Source organism: Ochotona princeps, chromosome 10, assembly GCF_030435755.1.
Source record: "Ochotona princeps isolate mOchPri1 chromosome 10, mOchPri1.hap1, whole genome shotgun sequence".
NCBI lineage: Eukaryota > Metazoa > Chordata > Mammalia > Lagomorpha > Ochotonidae > Ochotona > Ochotona princeps.
The window spans coordinates 17,375,170-17,387,919 of record NC_080841.1 but is presented as its reverse complement, the minus strand read 5'-3'; the positions used below and the strand labels follow the sequence as shown (position 1 = coordinate 17,387,919).

Sequence of the window (12,750 nt, the reverse complement as noted above, 5' to 3'; positions counted from 1 at the left end):
AGCTTGAGATTTAATCTAGAATTCCTTGTTACAGACCGTGATACAGGAGCTATGAAAGAAAGTGTGCCCTAGAGGAACCGATTCTCCTCCTGCCAAGAGGAAGGGGTGAGGCGAGAAGGGGATGGCACTTCACCGCCTGGCACATGCCAGCCAAGTCCCACAAACAACGCCAGGCAGATCCTCCTGCTCCCCTGGAGGAGAAACAAATCAACTTCCCCAAGGTCCTGCAGCCCCTTGACCCCTTCACCCTGAGGTTTGAACTTCAAATGTGTGGCTGCTCCGCTCAACAAATCGAGAGCTTGGCGCTGGCGAGTGAGTGCTGGGCTTGGATTCCCACAGAGGGGATTTCACCTGTTCTGAACACAGAAACCTCAAGTGTAAGCGAAATTTGAAGTAGATGGCTGTGAGCCAGGCCCAGCATGCACGCTCAGAAACGTGAGAATGAAGCGTCCTCAATGAGGGGGCTTCTCATCTCGCTCTTGGACATCCCTGACCAGACCCCTGCACTGACCACTAGAAGTGAGCATATGGTGAAGCGGGACTCCCAGGTCCCACCGCTGCGCCTCCCCTGGCTTCTCCTTTGTCTGATCTCAGGCCTCTGTTCACCAGCCCCCCGCCCCACACACACCCTGGTGTTCTTTGCAGGTCACCAACCAGAGGGCAGGATGGAAAAAGCCCCTCCTCCTCCTTCTGTACCTACTGCAAGGTGAGTCCCCCCACACAGCCCAGACTCAGGGCTTGCAAAACCTGACCCGAGTGTTCCAGGCTGCGGAGAGCCCTGGTGGCCCTGGCAGCAGCACTCAGCACAGTTGGCCATCTCCATGCCTTTCTCTCCTGGGCTCCCAGGCTTTGCAGTGGACACAGGGATGATCAAGTCCACCTCTTCACCCCCACCCTGGCAGGTGGGGAATGAGGGCGGTGAGAGCTCACGTAAAGGGCATAGAATAGTTGCAGCTGTTCTATTTTCCCTGTCTCTGTTCTCTTGTTTCAGTTGATGACATAAAGACAGCTGAATTTTCAAGATGAGGTTTGTAGGATGCACAAAAGGCAGTGGTAGCAGTGTTCACTCCTAATGAGATTTTGACAAAATGCTTGAGTGTGAGGTCCGGCACAAGCGCCATCAAGGTGAAGGCCCTGCCCTGCTTTTAAGGAGTTCAAGAGCACAAAGACACTGTGTGGATAAATACACATTATAGTCATCCACCCACAGAGGGCCCGCTCCGTGGTGGACAGAGGGATACACACAGCTGGTGGGGTGCGGCTGGCCAGGTACAGATTGGGTCAGATGACAAATGGCTCTGTCTCCGAGCTATGCTATTGGGATTTCATTCTGACAGGGATGAGGCCCCACCAAGGTTAAGTGGGAGTGTATGCTTAGCACGGCCAGTACCTAGGACCTAGTCCTAAGTAGATGTTTAACAACTGCTGAATAAGCAAATGAAAATGCTGCACTAATGCGCCCCAAGAAGTAATAACTGTATCTGGCATACAAACCAATCAGAGCTGAATGGATCAAAGGCAGCCTTCATGGGAGTGAGCCCTGCAGTTGGATATGATCACCGTCACTTTGCTGTCTCAATCTCCCACTGCCCACTCTGAGATGTTTTCATTGCTTCAAGTGTCCCTGGCTCCCAAGTGAGGCTCCAGGCAGGCTCTTGTTGCTTTGGCTAAGACCCAGTCCCCCCGTATGAAGTGCCCTGCAGCTCAAACGCTCTGACTCTGACAGGTCTAAATGTCTGGTTAACTGTTTTGGTCCTCACTTTAATCTCACTCAAAAACATAACCCTGCTCCCCGAAGGTCTGAAAGTGTGAGTGCTACCCCCACTGTTTCGTTTGTTGATATCTTTAAAAGGCAGAGCGACAGGGAAGCAGAGACAGAAATCTTTTATCTGCTGGCTCACTCTCCATTCTGCAAATGCCAGGGTTGGGCCAGGGCAAAACCAGGAACCAGGAACTCCAACTGGGTCTCCCACATGGGTGGCTGGAGCCCAAGTACTTGAGCCTTCCAGGTGCGCTGGCAGGAACCATGGGGCAGTCAGGGCTTGAATGTGCATTCTGATATGGGGTGCGATGCGGGTTTAACCCTCTGTGCCACAACGCCTGCCCCTGCCTTTTTTCTTTCCTTCTTCCCTTCTCTCCTGATCTGGGCAGCTGCTGCTTGCCATGGGACGAAGCAGAGGCAGGGGAGCTGCCAGCAGTTCAGGGCTGGCTGGGTACCGCTCCTACCTGTGGGTGCTTTTATGGACACTTGCTCTTGAATGGCCTGTTCATGCCCATCTCCCCACTTCGCCAGGTTCCTCTTTGGCACACAGAGGATCCCCTCCCAAGAGCCTGCAGCAGGATGTCTCTCTTCCTTCCAGGACTCAAACTTGTGCCAAGGCGATGCTCACAGTTTTCTCATCCCTCTGCTGGCAGGAGACACTTCCCTTCACAGGTGTGACCCCTCCTCTCCTTGCCCTGCCACAGACCTTTCCCAAACCAAGTCAGCCTCCAGTTCTTACCCTCTCCGCACCCATGGGCCTCACTGATTCACCCAACTGGAAGCCATGGCAACAGATGGCTACTGGCAATGAAGGGAGGATGTGAGCCAGGGGCACCTGTTTTCACAAAGAGCAGAGAATCCGGCACCACATCAATTCTACAACACTAACTTGATCTTTAATTCTCACAAGTGGCTAACACAAAATTGCAAAAACCTTAACTACTGTATAAAACTGAGTGCCACTGATCAGTAACCTAACAAAAGGTTTTTAGAGAATCGGTTCTTAACTTTGGTATTACAATAAATTGTGTGCATTGTAGGAGTTGATGAAGAACTCTTCATCAGCCATCTATTGACATGTCAGCCTGCCCCATCCTGCTGATTATTTAACTGCCATGGAGAGCACAAGGTTTTCTGCAGGCAAGTAAGAGAAGCAACTTCTGGGAAGTCACTCAAGAAGCTTGCCGTATGACCTAAGTTTCTTCTTTTAGGCCAAATATGTGCTTGATATGTCGACATGTGGGCCTTTACTAAGAGGACTTCCCAGGAAGGAAGGGGGTGGGGGCACCAGCCAGAAGCCATGTGTTAGAGTTCAAACAGATTGAGTGAGACTTCCAAGGGAATGTCTATTCTTCAGTTAGGCGGCTACTGCTTGCCATGAACAAAGTGCCTCGAACAAAATAAGTTGGGTGGGGGAGGTTATAGTAAGTTTCTACGTGACAATGGATAACCATGTGACACTGTCTCACTGTCTACATGACAGGTAATGAAGAAAGCAGGTAATGAAGATTAACAACGTATAAGCACAGATTTCTGACCTTATCGCTTCAAAGGTAGCTGTCTGTCCCATAAACATTTAACATTCCAAGGAACTGCAGGTCTCCTGTTTGCTTCTTGGTGTTTCAGGAAGCAGAATGTTCTCATAACAAGGTGCAGGCAAGTCTCTGGAGGATCTGGACTTCCAGGCACAGTCATCTTTACAATTAACCCCTTTAGTCATGGGCCTGGTGGTGTGGCCATGAAAGGCCAGTAGAAGAAGAGGGAGGTGGCCACAGCTGAAGTCACCAGAAAGATATCTGGGAGGCAAAAGCACGGCAGCTTTGAACACTGCCACATGCAGAAAACACCAGCCATATTGCCACTGTCCATCTCCCTCCACCCTTCCCCTCGATGCCCTGCCCCAGGGTGGTCCCCAACAGCAAATGGAGTAATCCACTATTGCACTGGGCCAGGCATGTCATTTTTGACTGTAAGTGACTTGTTTACCAAGCAAGACTGTGAAACCAATGGAAGACACAGAGGATTATGTCTGAGACTGCATCACAGAGCAGGGAAATCCATAGAGAAAGGATGAAGGGGTAATAAAAAAATACTTTGTTTTTACTTACACCTTATCAAATGCAAGTCAGCTGGTATACTGGCCATGCACTGTGGTTCTACCACATTGTCTTAAGACCAAAGCTGCCATTTTTGCCATTCTGCCCACTCCTAGTTTGATGGTAGCACTTGGCTCTTCCTGTTTCTGTAGAAGAGTGGGCAGTGTGAGCTTTTGCACTGCAGATCCATGCTGTTTCCATGGAGCACAGCAGGATTCTCAGGTTGAGGGCCCCATGTCCTCAGAGTGACATCTTTTTAAGCGTCTTTCCTGAGGCACAGAGGAAAGAGCCCTTGGTGGTCTTATATGAACACACATAGCACAGTAAACATTAGCTAAACAGTGCACCTGTTACCGCATCTCCATCTCTCAGATGGAGCCTCTGGGCTTCAGCCCATTTCCTGTCTTGCAGTAACGACTGCTTTCCCAGTGACTGAGCTCGGCCACTTCTGCTCTGCTTTCACTGTGGCATTTGGGGATCTGACCCCCTCATTCCAGCACCAGCTAAAGCCTGGAAGAGTGACTATGTTCAGCACTCCCTCTCCTCTGACTTTTTTTCCCCTCTGTTTACAGATGCAAATGCACTAAAGGGTCCAAAGCTGGTGTCTGGGGAGCTTGGGGGAACTGTCACCATCCAATGCCACTACATCCCCGTGTCAGTCAACAGGCACCAAAGGAAGTACTGGTGCCACGTGGGACCCCCGAGGTGGGTCTGCCTCACCATCGTGTCCAGCAACTACTACACTCACCACCACTATCGTGGCCGCGTGGCTCTCACAGACTTCCCACAGAGGGGCATGTTTGTGGTGACACTGTCCCAACTTTCCCCCGATGATGTGGGGTCCTACCGCTGTGGCATTGGAAACGAAAACAACATGTTTTTCTTCAGTATGAACCTGACCCTCCCAACAGGTAGGAGCTGATGACCAACGGCTACACTGGGTGAAGTTGGTGCTGGGAGGTAGAAGCGAGGGCTCAGCCGCCTCCCTGAAGGGCTCCAAACACTGGAGAATGGAGTGGGGGTGTGCTGATAAAAAACAGAGAACGGGGCAAAGACCCTAAGTCAATGCTTTCTGCTTGAATGAAGCATCAGGAGCAAGCTATGAATGAAGACAAGAGGCCTATTTAGCTCACAGTTTTAGAGGTTCAAGGCCCATTCCCATGAGGGACTCCTTAGCTGCATCTGAGCTAAGTCACCGACACTGAAATTGCTCAGGGGACTCCCACCCCACCTCTGAACCAAAGCTTTGAGGGAAAAACAATCACAGCAGGATGCATGCAAGCTCTCCATTTAATTCTCCCACGTCTGACGTCTGACGGCTCCCAGGCCAAGCCCCCCACAGCAGATTCCAGAGGGCTGATCAGAGGTGGGTGTGGAGAGCACAGGAGGTACATTCCAGCTCTAAGAGGCCACTCTCCAAGGCAGAGGTCTGGTAGGAACTGGTGGAGGACAGATCAGTGTTATCGACCCTGCCATCCAGCCATCTGCTGCCCTTGGCTGCTCTACCAAAGGCAGTGTTTCTGTTGTTCTTGTTTGAAGAGTAGCACTTCCTTAGGGTGGAGGCTGCTGGGGGAAAAGGACAGCATGGGCATCCTGGCACTGGGCTGGGCAGATGGAGATAGGAATGTAAAATGTCAATATTTGCCACTGACTACAGAAGGCATCTGGGTTACCCACACTTCTGTTTTACTCCAACATATTTGCTGAAGAGCGTGTCTTTTAGTGAGGCTGCATTTGGTATAATAAGCATTTTGAATCCAGCAGGTGGCCTGGATGGCTTCCCATGTGGCCTTCCCCTGTTGTTCACACAGGCGGCCCCAGCAGTGTCCCCACAGCTGCAGAGCTAATCACAGCATCCATAGGAACAGCATCTCTGGCACCTGACAGATGTACCTCAGAGACCACCCGTGCTGTAGAAGTACACGAGACAGAGTGGGACAGTGTTGTCCCAACTCTGGGAAGGAGCAAGACCACACCTGCAGCAAAGGGAAGACAAACCCCAGGAATAGCAAAGACAACAGCTCCAAGCACAGGCCACAGAGGAGCGGGTTCCATGGAGACCACAGTTCCCTTCACAGGGAGCCCAGCTTCCCCACTCAGAACCACATCCGATTCAGCAAGTGCAGGTGCGTGGAGCACCGGAAGCTCAACCACTTACAGGGCTGGGACCAGCATAGAAGAACGGGTGATGGCAACCACTGAGGCCTATGAGCCATGGGAAGAAACAGCTGGGGAGGTTGTAGAAGCCACTAGGCCATCAGCTCCCATTTCAGGAAGCTCAGCCTGGAAAGTCCTCCAAGAAACAATACCTGTTTCTATGCATCAAGCCCTGGATGCCACAGAAGGCATAAGCCCAGATGCCGGGGTGTGGCCCTCGGAAGTCCCCGGCACAGAGATGGCATCTATGGAAAAAAGCACTGGTGGGGCGGTACACATCACTGCCGGGGATAGTGGCCCCCAAGCAACGCCCAGCCAGGCCCCAGCAGCAAGCACTGGGAGGTCTCCTGGCAAGGAGTCTTCGGTGAAGAGGTGAGCCCCAGGGTCCCTCCTCTTGGTGGTGGGGACACATCTGTGCCATCCTCTGGCTCTGCTCCCTCTGCTCCTATTGTTCCAGTCTGAAAGTAAAGTTGTGATGATGCGAACATCAGACACATGGATGGCTGCCCGCCCTCCTTCCCTCGGGAGTCCCTGGGAACACGAGCTGAATGTTTGGACTTGGGGAAAAATCTGGGATGACGGAATATTTAGGCTGGAATCTTTGGGGATTTTGGTCAGTCAAAGGAAGAACAGAAGCTGCAGAGAAGGGAGGTGACTGCCTGAGGGGGCAAAGAAGATTGTGGCAGAGCCCAGCACCAGGGTTGGAGTCCCAAACCTTCACTCAGATCCCTTTCTCTCAGTAACACACAGTTGAGTGTGCTACTTACAGTCAAGTGGAGCAAAAGGGACATGGGCCCTGGGGACCTGGATCTAGCCCCGGCTCTGTTATGAGCCAGCACAGGACGAGGGCAGTTCACGGGCCTTGGTCTCAGTTCCCACACCTGGGAAATGAAGGGTGGGGGCGAGGGGTCTTTAGCCTTCTGTTCAACTCCACCTCATCTCCTGTGTTCTTGCCATCCTGCCTGGCACCTCCCACTCCAGTGCTCTTCCAGAAGAGGACAACAGCTCTTGGACCCTGACCCTGGTCCTGACCACGCTGGCCGTGTGTCTCCTCGTAGCTCTCACTCTGCTGCAGTGGAAGCTCCGAAAATGGAGAAGGAGGAGAAGGACCTGTGAGTGCCGTTGATATAGCCCTAAGGCTAGGGTGAGGCGTGCGTGCCCCTACCTGACAACCTCACTCCTGGGGGTGGGACCCATTAGAGTTGGCACCAGGACTTTCCCACCAAGAGGAGCTCAGTTCCATTCTGAGTCATTTAACTACTTTTGGTCTGCTTTCTTTAAAAAAACATTTTATTTTATTTATTTAAAAAGCAGGATTACATCAAAAGAGAGTGTGTGCTCTTTCATCCACTGGTTGAAGTCTCCAAATTACTGCAATGACCAAGGGTGAAGTTAGGAGGCTGGAATTCCACCTGGGCCTCCCCAGCGTGGCTGCAGGAGCCCAAGCACTTGTGCCATCTTCTGCTGCTTTCCCAGGTGTCCTAGCAGGGAGTTAGATTGGGAGTGGAGCAGCTGGGACTCGAACTGGCACCCATAGGAGGAGCTGGGACTCAAACATGACAGGTGCTGGCTTAACCCACTGTGTTACCATGCAGGTACATTGGCCTGGTTCTTAATCAGTATGATAGGAAAACACCTGATGCATCCTAAAGGTCAAGGGAATGCTCTTTGCCATTGGCAACAGCCTGTTAATAGACCCAGGAGCTACATTCCAACCCCAGAGGAGGGAGCAGGACAGTGTTCAGCCCTGGGGCCACATTCTGCATGTATGCCCTACTTCATGACCTCACTGAGCTTCCCTGACAGCCCTGGGACCAGGTTCAAATATGCCCAAAGTGAGGGCACCCTGGTATGTAGACCCAGTGAGAAAAGGGTGGGAGTTCCTGGGGACACCCTATCCCTGTTGATCCAAGTTGCCAGTTTTCTGGGCAAAAAAAGTTCTTGGAAACTTGCAGTGAAGAGGAGGATTGGTTCCCAGGGAGGCAGTGTCAGTCCCGACCACACCTCCAACCATTTCAGCCTTTCTGTGTCTGCAGTTCGGGAGGCAGGACGGGCACCAGGGATCGCCCTGGTTCAGGTGACACACATGCTGGAGCCACACCAGGACCAGCCCCATGTGCAAACGAAGATGCTCCGCCAAGACTCGGCTCCTACCCAAACCAGTCCAATGTGCTTTGAGCAGGACCCAGAAACTTCTTAGTCCACACAGACAGAAGACCACGACTCAGCACCTCCAAGCCCCAGCCTCTTCTCCCCCAACTGAGCCACCTGCAGGACACAAAATGATGGAGCCTGGGCACCATCTGGGGAAGTATATCTTGACCATCCTGAGACTAAGAACATCAAACTTTCTCCTTGGCCAAAGGTGGCTTCAGGCAAGGGGTTACTCAAAACTCTAAGAAAGGCCACCAAGGGTGAGTGTGGACTCTCCACCCCTGGATGCTTGCAGGAGGCTCCAGCTCAGGGAGGAAGATTACACACTCTCTACCAAGGCTCCTCCCAGCTTCTTCTGCTGAGTGCCGCCCCTTTTGCCAACACTTATTGTTGCTCAACCTGCTACTCATGTTGTTGAACTATCCTCACGATTCCAGGCCTGCTGGTCAAAGAGACTCAGCCACTTTAGAACACTCATTGTGCTTTGTCCATCTCAGTGTGTCCACAGAGTTTCTAACCCGTAGGGCCCCAATAAATTTCTGTGACTAATTGGCTAGCTGGGGTGTCACAGTCTGTGTGGCCTCTTGGGGACCCCTGAAACCCCACCTCGGCTTCTGCTCATTCTCCTGGGCACCCTCTAGCTGACCCCACCAGGCAGGTGGAACCTATGGCATCCATTCCTCAACTCCTCCCCCTGGTAGTGGGCCTCAGACTCAGTACACAAGACTTTTTGACCTGACCATGATTTTTTTTCTGGGATTTTCCAAAATTCATGCAGGAACAGGGTATTTTTTAAATCAATATTCATCTTCTCCACAGAGCTCTCTTGTTCAGTTGCTGATACATCGTTGGCACTAGGGACAGTGGATGAAGCTGAAACATGCTTTTTTTTGGTGGGGGTTGGGAGGACAAAAGAGGAATTTTCTGCGGCTTTGGCTTGGTAAACATATTCCTTCATGCTACATGGGGACTTTCACGCTGCCTTCTCGGGAACTGCTCTTTGCTTTTTGCCAGATCAAGGAACAAAGCTCTTTGGATTCTGTTTTTGGGCTGAGTTGCCTTCAAGCAAAAGAAGAAGGAGGAAAAGAAGGGCCCAATGAATGAGTTGAGAATTTCCAAATGGATCTTTCCAGATGGCTCTTCCATGCCTCATAAACCACCATCAGCATAAGAAATCCATCAGCAAGTCTGCCTCATTTCTGGCCCTAGACTCAAACACTCTGCCAGGAAAATCAAAGAAGTGCTGTCCTCACATCTAGAAGGAGGGACTCCTTGTTTTGGGTAGAGAAATAGAAACGTTGCATGGACCTAACCAAGCAGAATCCTGGAATTTCAGGGCTCATTGATCTTGAGAGGTTAGCAATGTAGGAGCGAGCTAACTGAGGCCAGTTTGGGGAGTCAGGGAAGTCAATTTCTAAAAGTCACCCAGTTGATCCAGAGTGAGAAATACGAAATGAACTCATGCTCTTGGTCCAGTGCCTGGTCCACTTTGTCATGGTGGTTGAGCAATGTATGAAAACAAAATTGCCAAAAATCAATGGTGACAGCCGTCCCTCGAGGCCATCTGCATACACCCCCTGGATAAGAGCGTACAAGGGAGATCAGAAAGACACCACTATCCCATGCAGCCAATGAGGGAGCAGCCCCAGAGGGATGTCATTCAGCCAAGGTCATGGGGTTTTAGTGGGAGGCACAGCCCGACTGCGCAGGCTGTTGGTTCTGCCTAACCAGTGTTTACCAGGGGCGTCCCCAGAACACCAGGTTCTCGACTTGTTAACAGGTGTGTTGAGGAATGAAGGTGTGCAGAATTGAGGCGCTGGGGCAGTGCTGGGCCAGACAACAAACTCTCCTGATTAGGATCTCAGAATCTTCAACACAACAAAGTGCACGGTGGGGTACCCCCTGACCCCCACCCTAGAGCGGGTCTTCCCAAGCGCCTCCATCTCACGGGTTGGAATTACTCAGATCACTCATGGTTAGGGATAACCTAATGCCTCAATCCAGGGCTTTACCAACTTTTTCCCTAAAAGAGCAGACAGTAAATCTATTCTTGGCAGGCCATGCTACCTGTGGGAACTAGTCAGTCTGGTGGTTCAGCTCAGAAGCATCTAGTAGCCATATGTACACCAAGGCCTGGGGCTGGGGTTGGTAACACTTGACTTCTGGCCTTGGGAGGCAGGCTTGTGGTGAGTTTCCCGGCCCCAGAACCACTGGAGACTCTCCTGTCCTATCTCTGATGAGTCAGACCCTTCTCTTGCTCAGGAATCACCCCTCCTCTGGGGCTTCTCTTTTCTCTGAATCCTTCTAGCACCTTCTTGTGTCTGGAGTTGAGTGACTGGACAGTTCTGCCTTACTGCCCTGGCCTGGTGATGAAGGGGATGGAGGAGGAAGCCAGCCTGGTTTTGGTGTTGGTAGAGTAGAGCAGGAATGCTTCCAGATTAAGTAAGTTTTAAGGACAGGCAAAATCCACTGGAAGGAAGGGCATGGCCAAGTTCAAAGAAAGGGCCAGCAGAGTCAAGATCAGAGTCTCAGGGCCAAGAGTTTAGAAAGGGAGGTGGAGATAAGGTCTGAGTAAGAGCAGAGCGGGAAGGAAGTGGGGAAGCCCCGAGAGCTTACAGCTCTGCTTTATGGACTAACTGATGCATGAAAAAACAGGAGTGTGGCCTTAAAGGGCCAGCAGGCCACTCCAGCACTTGCGTGGCCAGTGACTCCTGGTATACTTTATTTCCCAGCCAGCATGCTGCCCACACCACTGAGTTGAGACACAGGGGTGCATTCTTCACTGGGTAGGATTCAGGGATGCCTTCATGGGATTTATAACCTAGAACGTAGGGAATCCAGTAACTTTCATGTGACCAAGCAGGTTCTCCAGCTAAGGGTGCAGCTCTCTGTTTCTCTCTATCCTATTACTAATGCTACTGCTGCTTGTTAACATGTGACAGCAAGCACCACCCTTGGGGCTTCTGAATCCTGTCTGTTATTTGAGGCAGCATCTATGTAGATGAGTATGATCACTCCCTTTTTACAGATGAGGAAATGCAAGGCCAGGACCATTAAGCAGTTTACTGGACAAAGGACCAGCTGAGACTTGAACACAAAGTGGTTCCCACCCACCACCCACTGCCTCATTCCATTGATTCCTGGGCCACTGCGCCTCTTTCCTAGTTTGGATTTATGGCCCGGCTACCTGATTGGATGGGTTTCTTGGTTGAGATTCTAAAGGCTGACTTGTTTCTCTCTTTTGTGCTCGTGCACGGACGGTTGCATAAGCATTTCCGGGAATTCGTTGTGTTTAGTCACTAACTAGTTTATTCTTGTCCAGGCCTGGTGAAGTGTAAAACCAAGCTCAAAGAGCCACAACTGTCGGCTACAAAAGCCAGGCACCAGCCCGGAGGTCCCTGATAGCATTTGTGCAAACAGTGTGCCCATGGTGCAGATCCTGTGGGGACGCCCAGGTCTCAGGTGATAGATAGCAAAAGCTGAATCCAAAGCCAACTAGCATCTTACTGTTCTCCACTCACACACTCTGGGAGATTCTTCTCCTTCAGTAGCTGATGTGGTGTGACCAACGCAGAGTCAGTGCACTGACAGCCTCCAGGGGAAGATCTACACATTCCAGTGGCGTGGAGCCACCAGGGCAGGCATTTCAGAACTGACAGCTCAGCCAGCAGGATGATGCCTGGAGAATCAGCACGACAGGAAGCAGACTCTGAATGACCCTGCACACATCAGCGTCCTGCATCGGCAAGCTGTCTGTTCTGCACTACGTCCTGCAGTGTGGTTTACAAGTGCAGTCCTCCCAGGCCTGCATGCCCCCTTCACGCTCAACAGGAAAAAGAGATTTCTGCTCCCACCCCACCCAGCACCCGCTTCTCAAGGGGTTGGCTGAACCCTAGGTGGGTGGCAGAGGGGTGCTGGCCATGGAACAGGACTCCATGCCACAATTCTGGGTGGTGTGTGGGGCTCACAGCACGAAGCCCAGGGCCAGCAGGCTAGGGTTTGCCTGCAGGTCCCGTCTCCTTAAAAACATCCTGTTTGGTGCCTAGCATCTGGACCTCTTTAAGTTCTGCCTCTTCCAATTTCTGGTCTCTTTGCTGCTCCCCACTTACTGAGTGGCTCTCTCCAGATCTACCCGTTCTGCACAAAGCCTGCTGGGCCAAACAAAAGCAGCTTCTTGCCCTGAGTTGTGAATTCCTAGTTTCCCAATCCTGAGTATATTAGGAGGAAGAGAGGCAGAGTTCAGGAAGTGGGAGTGAAGGCATTGGTGTCTCTGGGGCCTAGCCTGGGAAGGGTGGCCTGCCTGGAAAGACAGGTGGCTCAAACTTCTTGTCTTGTCAGCCCTTAACCACTCTCCACCCCAGCCCCAACTTCAGCTATACACTACAGACAACTGAGGGTTAATTGCAAAGGCCATCACCAGAAAGAGCCAGACTGCCTGTGTCCACATGGGCACACTGAGACTCTAACAGGTGCAGGCTGCAGGGCCTAGCTCTCCCTAGATTGCCAGCCAGGCAAACTCTGGGCTGAGGGCCAGGCCCAGACCAGGAACAAGGAAAGAGCCAGCGTCAAGAGGAGCCCCCC

General features: G+C 51.7%; 1 protein-coding gene across 1 annotated transcript; it reads left to right on the top strand.

Annotated features, from left to right (window-relative positions):
* Positions 1-419: 419 nt before the first annotated feature.
* FCAMR (Fc alpha and mu receptor) lies at positions 420-8,679 on the top strand. Its single transcript, XM_058669694.1, has 6 exons — positions 420-548; positions 646-706; positions 4,431-4,769; positions 5,670-6,387; positions 6,997-7,127; positions 8,052-8,679. The coding sequence occupies exons 1-6, from the start codon at positions 420-422 to the stop codon at positions 8,213-8,215; spliced, it is 1,542 nt and encodes a 513-aa protein (XP_058525677.1). The 3' UTR covers positions 8,216-8,679.
* The last annotated feature ends 4,071 nt before the right edge of the window (positions 8,680-12,750 follow it).

Excerpts from the sequence above, each read along its gene's own strand:
- FCAMR (XM_058669694.1), top strand. The coding sequence starts at position 420 with ATGCACGCTCAGAAACGTGAGAATGAAGCGTCCTCAATGAGGGGGCTT. Across the intron at positions 6,388-6,996 it reads AAGGAGTCTTCGGTGAAGAG|TGCTCTTCCAGAAGAGGACA; the intron begins GTGAGCCCCAGG and ends CTCCCACTCCAG. Across the intron at positions 7,128-8,051 it reads GAGAAGGAGGAGAAGGACCT|TTCGGGAGGCAGGACGGGCA; the intron begins GTGAGTGCCGTT and ends CTGTGTCTGCAG.